Here is a 9,924-nt window from a genome sequence, read left to right as displayed (position 1 = left end):
TCATGGTAGATTAAGATCCATTTAAGAATACTAATGGAATATCGATGAAGCCATTACACTTTTGTTTTACAATTTTGCTGAAAAAGGGTAATTATTGATTCATTGGGTGTTATTTTTTGGTAAACGATATACTATTTGTAAACACTTATTTAATATTTCAATTCATGGCAGATTGAGATCCTTTTAACAATACTGATGGAGCCAGAATCTTTTTAACACACTTCATTGAAAGATGCCATTTCATCTTAGTTCTAACGCATGAAAAATGTCTTTATAGCTTCATACATCATTCCAAATTTCAATCACTATTGAGAACACATCCCCAGGTGCATATAAATAAATGCTCTAGAGGTAAAAATGTCTTTATGTGCTTCATAAACAGATATTGATATAATTTCTGAAAGTGACGATTTAATTCAACTTTAAAGGTATAATATCTAAATTGAAGCGAGACCCATTAGTTCTGCTTGGCTTCATGATTTTTATCTGTCTTGATGTGTGGAGATTAAATTGAAACTGTGTTGAAGAATTTATTGACTTAAAACACCAGATGTTGCAGCTAGGAGTCCTTTGAAGTCTGGCACCTCTTGACAAACGTTGAGTGTAAACACCATTCCAATACTTCAGGACGCATGATTTTCATCCAAAACATCACCTTCCAAGATGGCTCAGTCAAGTACATATCTCCCCTGCAAGCACTGGCCACAATTGCCTTGGCACACACTTCTGTTGTCTTAGCTAGGATCCAGGTTGCTTGAGCCTATCCAGAAATCACATTCACATATAACAGGAGTGGTATTAGACATATATAAAAATTTTAATGCATAAGGCTTACAGATTGATGTGTAATAAACCATATCAGTAAAAAAAAGATTCAAAAAGGTTAATTGGTAGTTAGTACAGTTATTGTCTGGCTTAAGTGATCATTTTCACATTATAAAGGGACTTTACCATACCATTACTCAATACTATTAGAACGTCTTACCCTCTTGGTATCTAGTGGCTTAAGACACTTCATTGCCTCTAATATAAATGCAAAATAAACTTGATTCAAGATCATAGGTTGGTGAAGGATAAGCTTTCAAGTTTCATTTAATTCAAAATATACCTTTGATAAATTTGCGCTATCTGACATTTCTGACTTAACCAATCCAGGAGTCACAATTGTTATTCCAATATCCGAACCAAGTTCAACCCTCCATGTCTCAAAAAAGGATATCAGGGCTGCCTTGCTTGCCTGTAGCCATCGCAGATTTACAAATGAATCAATCAAATAAAATAGAATAAAAAAAGTGGGAGTAGGGTATTTCAATCAAGAAGGTTTCTTACATTGTAGAACTCATTCTTGGCATAGCCAACCATGCTACAGTTGAAGCAAGTACAACAATCTTTCCCTTTCTTTTTCTGAAGTGTGGAACTGCATTGTGGGTGCTATATATTGAACCCCAGAAATTTATGTCCTAGAAAAATATAAAGTGAGATTCTGTTAATGCAAGAAAGCAAGTTAAAAAATCAAATAAAAATTTATAGTGAGACTCTGTTTTCTTAAATTTCTTAGATATCTCTCTCAGGCATTTAATCAAACAGTTAAAGGTAGCATACTCAAAATTAATAATGCAATAAACATTCACTAGACTAGAGCTCACAGAAACCCAAACCCAAAAAATTAAACCAAACCAAGAAATTCCTATAGAAATTCACTCATGAAATTTTTTATAAAAAAAACAGAGGTTTCTTTGTAGATTTAAATACCAATACCAGCAAAAAAAAAATGGAAAAGAAAAAACAAACGTACCTGGTGTGGCTGTCGAATGGCAGTGGAAACACAAGCTGCCGTCGAGATACTGGCAGCAATATGACGGAGCTACCTGTCACGGTGGCTCTGGTTCCATATCTCTCTCCTCTCTCCTCTCTCCTCTCTCCTCTCTCCGATGGCTCTAGTTCTTTCCATCGGTTTCACCTTAATAACATTGAGTTGCTACTTTTTAATCTCACGTGTATCTCACCTGATTTTATTCTGTTAGTTTTTTTTAACACTAAACTAACAGAAGTATTGGTTTGACAGTCATGAATAGGTTAAGGAGTAAATTGGCTAATATAAAAATTGAGGAGGTCTTTTGGCCAGCGGTTGAAAGTTTAGGCGAAAATTATATCTTGCACCCGACATATATGCCGGGTGCAAGATATACCTGCTCAAATTTAGGAGGTGTATGAGCATTTTTCTCTATTATTTATTTACATATTTCAACAACGAAAAAAGAGAGTTTTTTTTTTTTTTATAACAATGAAAAAAGAGAGTTGATAAAGGTTGTTATGAAGAAATATAAATAATTAAGAAATTTTGATATTTATTAAAATGTAGTGTAAAATAAATAATGATATAGACTATTTTGAAAAATGAGTATATAAAATAGAAAAAAAAAATATGTTCTTATGATAAAATAGAAATAAATTTTTGCATGAACAAATATGTATTCTAAATCTACATAAGTGATAATTTTTTTTTTCAAACTGACAATAGTGTGCCCATAACTTTTCTAGCAACTCATCATTTATGCGGTGTGTTTAAAGTGTGATACTACATCTGTGGGGGGCAAAAAGATCCTGATGAGAACGTGGGCCTTGTGGGCCGTGTTAAGGAAGGCCGACCTGATCCTGGGTTTAGAAATTGTTAGTACTATGGGTCGGCCCATGCGCCGAGGATCCGAAGATCCAGCCGAGGGTGACCTTATCCTCGGATAAATGTTGAAGAACTCGGGATTTCATAGTAAAGATTAGGGGATGACATGGTTAAGGCCAGTGGTTAAAAGGGTGAACCCTGAACGCCCCGTAAGTACCAATGTTGAAGAAATGTCAAAGATAAAGGCCGCTACCTCCGCATTAAAGACTCGCACCTACCCCCGGCCGCATTTATGGGGAAGTGACACCCGAACAAGAAGAGAAACTTCCAGTTACTATTCAGGCATCGAGAAGGGAAATATCTAGGCTAAGGGGAGATGGGGCAACACGTGTACAAAGTGTTAAAAAAGAGTATTTAAGGAGGGACCTAAAACAGAAACGGGACGGACTTTTTTGTAACCTAAAAAGAAAAGAAACAAAGAAAGATATAATATAAGAATGTCTTGGCTTACGTCCGAGGAGGCCAATTTGCAATATTCCTTGTTGTTTCCAATTATTTACCACCCTTAGTTTGTTATTTGATTCCCACCCATTTCTAATCTAGGTTTCAAGCCCACACTCTACAAAATTCGTATTGTTTAAGGCTCATCGGGCTCGAGCCCATAACTGTTCTTGGGTCTGTGTGCAATTGTGCACTTACAATTGGCGCCGTCTGTGGGAATCTAGTCTAGAAGAGGTAGGGATATTATGGCAAGCTTAGGATCTCACCATGCAGAGTCACAAGGATCACAACCGGAAGATCATTTCGAACGTCTTGAACATCGTAGAGATCGTGAGGGAAGCGTCCATACGAATACCCGTGCGCTAGCCATACTCATGGAGGGGGTAGCACTACCCACGATGAGGGTTCTAAATCCATGCAAGGAAATCAATCGTTTAAAGAGGAAGTTACGCCGTGCTAAACGTAAGGTTTCCCCGTCCTCGTCTAGTTCTTCCTCGAGAGAAAGATAGGGGACTTGGCTACGCTCAAGGTCATATTCCCCCACCGGTGCAACATCCTCCGGCGAGGAGAACGACCGGCCAACCCGTAGACGTGAAGCTTCGTTCTAGGGGCTTAGGCAACGATACCATGAGTAGTGGCGTTGCACCAACTTCTCTAAATCTCCGTTTTCACGGAGGATTGAGAAGGGAAGGCTTCCCAGGGAGGTTCACCCGGCCCACGTTTACCATCTATAATGGCCGACCGATCCGGTGGAGCACGTGAGTCACTTCAACCAAAGGATGGCGGTGCACTCTCACAACGAGACTCGATGTGTAAAGTCTTCCCTCTAGCTTGGGACCGGTGGCTATGCGAGATGGTTTAACGGTCTCAAATCGGGGTCTCGTAGGCTCGTTTGGGGAACTAACTAGGGCATTTGCTTCGCGGTTCATCACGTGTAGCGAGTCCCTCGGCCATTGGACTCGTTGCTATCCATGGTCATGAAGGAAGGGAGACACTAAAAGCATACTCCGACGATACCGGGAGATGTTTAATGAAATAGATGGCGACTTTGATGAGGTGGCGCTTAATACTTTTAAGGTGGGTCTCCCCTACCGACTCACGACCTAAGAAAGTCCTTGACGAAAAGCCCGTTCGCGGCGTACGCCGTCTTATGGATCGTATTGATGAATACAAGAGGGTAGAGGAAGACCAAGAAAGAGGGGGAAAGGAAAGGAGAAGGTTATCCCGCAGGAGAGAAGGGATTTCGGGTCGGACAGATATCACAACAAGCCGAGGAGGGATTACTTCGGACAATCCGGCTCGGCAGCACCTGTCAGCCGTAAATGCGTGGTTCCGAGAACCAAAGGTGCATCGCTTGTTAGAAAAAGTTCGTAAAGAGCCCTTCTTCGATGGCCTGCAAGATGGCAGGAGACCCCGCGAGAAGAAATCAAAACCTTTTCTCGTCGTTACTCATCGTGATGTGGGTCACACTACCGAGAACTCGTCGACCCTATGGAATCATCTAGAGTACTCGTCGGTGAGGGAAAGTTAAAGCAAGACTTGTGTCACTCACTGCGGGCAAGTCACCAAGTTGGTTCAAACAACCAGAGGAGCAAGTTCATCTCGGCGCATTGGGAACAATCAATGTTATCTTCGGCCGCACTGGTAGGACCGGCTCGGGTCCCACTAGGATTATGGCGGTTTCCCATCCGCGCCGAGGATGTGGGTACAGTGTGCCGAAGAGATTAAAGAGTACTTTACTCCGTCTTGGGTTTTTCCGAGGAGGATAAAGTAGGGACTATCCAGCCCCATGACGATGCTCTTGTGGTTTACCCTCGGGATAGGGAATTATGATGTGAGAAGAGTGATGATAGATCGTGGCGGTGCGTATATCATGTACCCCGATCTATTTAAATGGCCGAGGTTGGAGTTGGAAGATTTAACTCCTTACGACTCCCCACTTATAAGCTTCGAAGGAAGGGCCGTTGTGCCGAAGGGACGGATCCGTTTACCCGTTCAATCCGGCACGAACGGTTGAGGTAGATTTCATCGTGGTTGACACGTATTCTCCATATACGCCATCCTCGCCAGGGCCATGGTTGCACGCCTTGGGAGCCGTCTCCTCTACTTTACATGTTAAGGTGAAATTCCCTAGGGAGCATGTTGAGGAAATCCTCGGCCTGCGGGTAGTGGCTAGGCAATGCATATCGGCCGCGGTGCTTCGTCAGTCAGAAATTGAGTCATCAACCTTGCCCATCCAGGAGTCATAGCAATTAACAGCTCCGGAGGCACCTGGAGCGATGACAGAAGATGAGGCTGTTTGTGAGGAGTTAGAGAAGTTTGTAATAACAGATGATCCAGAGAGGTTCTTCCAAGTTGGCATACGATTGCCACACCAATAGAAGATGGAGTTGTTGAAATTTCTGAAGGATAATTTAGATGTCTTTGCGTGGGACCCCTATGAGGCTCCGGGCGTAGATCCAAACTTTATTTGTCATCATTTAAACGTCAATCCGGCCATTATTCCGAGGAGGCAGCCACCTCGGCGATCTTCCCGAGAGCATTCTGAAGCTGTGAAAGAGGAGGTTCTTAAACTCAAAAGAGCGGGGGCTATTAAAGAAGTTTTCTACCCTGAGTGGTTGGCTCATACTGTTGTTGTTAAAAAGAAGAACGGTAGGTGGAGAGTGTGTGTAGATTTTACTGATCTGAACAAGGCCTGTCCTAAAGATTCATTCCCAATGCCACGGATTGATCAACTGGTAGATGCCACTGTTGGACATCCTCGGATGAGTTTCTTGGACGCCTTCTAGGATTACCACCAAATTCCCTTGGCGCTGGAGGATCAAGAGAAGACTGCTTTCATCACTCCAACCGGGAACTATCATTATAAGGTCATGCCATTTGGTTTAAAAAATGCTGGGGCTACTTACCAAAGAATGATGACCCGAATGTTTGAACAAAGAATCGGGGAAAACCATAGAAGTATACGTGGATGACATGGTGGTGAAGAGTAAGACAAGACCTTCGCACATGACAGATTTGGCCAACACCTTCCAGGATATTAAGGAAATATAAGTTGCGCCTTAACGCCTCCAAGTGTTCTTTTGGTGTGGGGTCCGGAAAGTTCTTGGGATATATGATCACTCATAGGGGCATAGAGGTAAACCGGTGCAGGTTAAGGCTATTCGTAATTTGCAGCCGCCTCGGAATCCAAAAGACATTCGTAAATTGACCGAATGATTGCTGCGTTGAATAGATTTATTTCTCGGTCGCCTGACCGTCGTCCTTTCTTTCGCTTGTTGAACAAATGGAAAGGGTTTCAATGGACCGAGGATCGCGATTTAGCTTTCCAATGCCTTAAGCAATATCTTTCTCGCCCACCTATTTTATCTCGCCCCCGAGGTGGACGAGGTTTTATTTGCTTATCCGGCCGTGGCTATTCACGCTGAGCTTAGTCCTTATAAGGAATGAAAGCGGAGTACGAGAGACCGATCTACTACGTTAGTAAGTCCTTGAATGAGGCCGAGGTGCGCTATCCGCCCTTGGAAAAAGCACTTCGTCGTAGTCCACGCCATGCGCAAACTTCCTCATTATTTCCAATCTCATACCGTGTTCGTTTTGACCCGCTTGCCTCTTAAGGCCGTGTTGCGTGGTGCCGATTACTCGCGGTGGTGGCAAAATGGGGAACCATTTTGGGAGCCTTTGATGTTAAATACAGGGCCTCGCACATCGGTAAAGGGACGTGTCCTCGCATTTGGTGGCGTAGTTTACCGAACCATTGATAGAAGAAACTTCAAAAGAAGCACACATGGGTGAAAAATCGCTTGGTGTGATCACGTACGTGTCGCCCTCGGTTTTGGAGAGTTCATGTGGATGGGGTCGCTAATCAAAGAGGGTCTCGGTGTTGGACTTGTTCTAATGTCCCCCGAAGGAATTGTCTTCGAAAAAATCTTTGAGATTGGCCTTCTCGGCTACTAATAACGAGGCCGAGTATGAAGCGTCTTGGTAGGCATGCAAATGGTACATAAGATGGGTGGCAAGGAAATCCACGTATTCTCGACTCTCGGTTAGTGGTCGGCCGAGTCATGGGAACCATGGAAGCTAGAGACCCCGAGAATGCGGGACTATTTGGCCTGTGTTAAACGTCGCCAAGCCGAATTTGACTCCTTTGCCTTAGCTCACGTCTCTAGGAGTGGAAACACTCATGCATTCTTTGGCTACATTGGCCACATCCTCGGCTCAAGGTCTACCAAGGGTTATTCTCGTTGAGGATCCGGTAGAACCCTCTCTTGTAAATCGCTAATGCACCTCGCATCCATCTAATAAGGCCTCGGTCCTAGCTGGATGGATTCGATCATGTCTTTTCTTAAAAATGACATCCTTCCCGAAGACAAGGCCGAAGCGTAAAAGGTACGTCGAAAGGCGCCGCGTTTCCGGTTGTCCGAGGACCGTAAGCTATACAAACGATCCTTTTCAGGGACCGTACTTGTTGTGTGTACACCCCGAATCAACAGAATCATTACTGGAGGAATTGCATGAGGGAATTTGTGGGAGTCACACTGGGGGAAGGTCCTTAGCCCATAGGGCCCTGACTCAGGGTTATTGGTGGCCCAATATGCAGAGGGAGGCTCAGGACTATGCCAGAAAATGTGATCAATGTCAGAGGTTCGCCCCTAATATCCACCAACCTGGAGGGGTTCTTAACCCTCTCTCCAGCCCTTGGCCTTTCACGCAGTGGGGCTTGGACATTGTAGGGCCATTTCCGAGGGCTGTTGGCAACAAAAGATGGCTGCTGGTGGGAACAGACTACTTCACTAAATGGGTTGAAGCTGAGCCCCTAGCCAATATCCGAGATGTCGATTCGAAGAAATTCATATGGAAAAACATCGTTACTAGATTTGGTGTACCACACACACTCGTCTCTGACAATGGTGTCCAGTTCGATAGTAAGGCTTTTAGGAAGTATTGTGGTGACATGGGTATCATAAACAGATATTCCACCCCTGTTTATCCTTAGGGAAATGGGCAAGCCGAGGCCGTTAACAAGGTTATAGTTAACGGGCTCAAGAAGAGGTTGGACGATGCGAAAGGTAGATGGGTAGAGGAGCTCCCTCATGTCCTGTGAACATATCGGACCACGCCGCGCAGGTCCACTGGAGAAACACCATTCTCCATGACTTATGGAGCCGAGGCGGTGATACCACTAGAATCTGGTTTTCCTACTCTAAAGACAAGTTCTTTTAGCCCAGAGAATAACCAGGGGCTTCTAGAGAAAGATCTTGATTTACTTGAAGAACGGCGTGAGGCAGCTATGGTCCAATTGGCTTATTATCAGCAGAAGCTGAAACGAGGATATGATGCCCACGTGAAGCTAAGGCCACTTGCACCTGGTGATCTTGTATTAAGGAAAGTTGTAGGCACTTCTAAGAACCCAGCATGGGGTAAGCTAGGACCTAACTGGGAAGGCCCCTATCGCATTGTTTCAATAGCAGGCATAGGGTCGTATAGGCTAGCTGACCTAGACGAACGAATTGTACCACGTCCATGGAATGTAAATAATCTTAGAAGGTATTATTATTAATCAAATAAGCTTTTGTCAATTAATATTTCAAAGTTATGGCTAGCTCTCGTATTTGAAGTGATAATTTTTAAGAATCAAACAGAAACTTGGTTAAGTGCAGTCCTCGGACCACAAACCTTGTGGAAATTGATGTCTTGTCGTTTGTTAAACAGAACCTTAGTTATGCCGGGTCTTCGGACCTCCTACTTTGGGAAAATTAACATTTGAAGTAATAATTTTTAAGAATCAAACAGAAACTTGGTTAAGTGCAGTCCTCGGACCACAAACCTTGTGGAAATTGATGTCTTGTCATTTGTTAAACAGAACCTTAGTTATGCCGGGTCTTCGGACCTCCTACTTTGGGAAAATTAACATTCGAAGTAATAATTTTTAAGAATCAAACAGAAACTTGGTTAAGTGCAGTCCTCGGACCACAAACCTTGTGGAAATTGATGTCTTGTCATTTGTTAAACAGAACCTTAGTTATGCCGGGTCTTCAGATCTCCTACTTTGGGAAAATTAACATTCGAAGTGATAATTTTTAAGAATCAAACAGAAACTTGGTTAAGTGCAGTCCTTGGACCACAAACCTTGTGGAAATTGATGTCTTGTCATTTGTTAAACAGAACCTTAGTTATGCCGGGTCTTCGGACCTCCTACTTTGGGAAAATTAACATTTGAAGTGATAATTTCTAAAGAATCAAACAGAAACTTGGTTAAGTGCAGTCCTCGGACCACAAACCTTGTGGAAATTGATGTCTTATCATTTGTTAAACAGAACCTTAGTTATGTCGGATCCTCGGACCTCCTACTTTGGGAAAATTAACATTTACAGTTACAATCTTTAAGAATTAAACGAAATATTGCTTGATATTTATCTTCGGACTACAGCTTAGATTAAAGTTAACTTCTGATTGTGTCTGGATGTTAATACGTTACTGTTTATTAACTCAAATCGTAAAGTTAACTTCTGGTTGTGTAAGGAATGGTCCTCGGCTCTTACATCTTACTAGAAACAGAGCTATGCATTACAAGGGTTTAATCGTTATATGAGGCCCTCTCTTCTTCTTATGAGGCCCTCTCATCTTCTTAATCGAGGCATTATTCAAATGAATTAACCATGTCACCTTGTATTAAATCTTTAATAATATACACGTGATTATGTGGAAGTTATGATTGTGCAATCCTTGGAGTTAGATTTTTATACTCTGAAAAACTTTTGATATGACTTAATGGGAAACTTTTGTAATAAGTACAAAAAGAA

At 42.7% G+C, this 9,924-nt stretch overlaps 1 protein-coding gene across 1 annotated transcript; it reads right to left on the bottom strand.

Annotated features, from left to right (window-relative positions):
• Positions 1-236: 236 nt before the first annotated feature.
• Positions 237-1,942, bottom strand: LOC142608393 (11-beta-hydroxysteroid dehydrogenase A-like). The gene is made up of 4 exons (XM_075780168.1): positions 1,796-1,942; positions 1,330-1,460; positions 1,109-1,237; positions 237-760 (listed from the first exon to the last, which is right to left on the bottom strand). Exons 2-4 carry the CDS (start codon positions 1,360-1,362, stop codon positions 560-562), a joined length of 363 nt encoding a protein of 120 aa, XP_075636283.1. The 5' UTR covers positions 1,363-1,460; positions 1,796-1,942; the 3' UTR covers positions 237-559.
• Between the last annotated feature and the right edge of the window lie 7,982 nt (positions 1,943-9,924).

Source organism: Castanea sativa, chromosome 8 (genome assembly GCF_040712315.1).
Source record: "Castanea sativa cultivar Marrone di Chiusa Pesio chromosome 8, ASM4071231v1".
NCBI lineage: Eukaryota > Viridiplantae > Streptophyta > Magnoliopsida > Fagales > Fagaceae > Castanea > Castanea sativa.
Note: the sequence above shows the minus strand (reverse complement) of the source record. Positions and strands in the feature narration are given on the sequence as shown.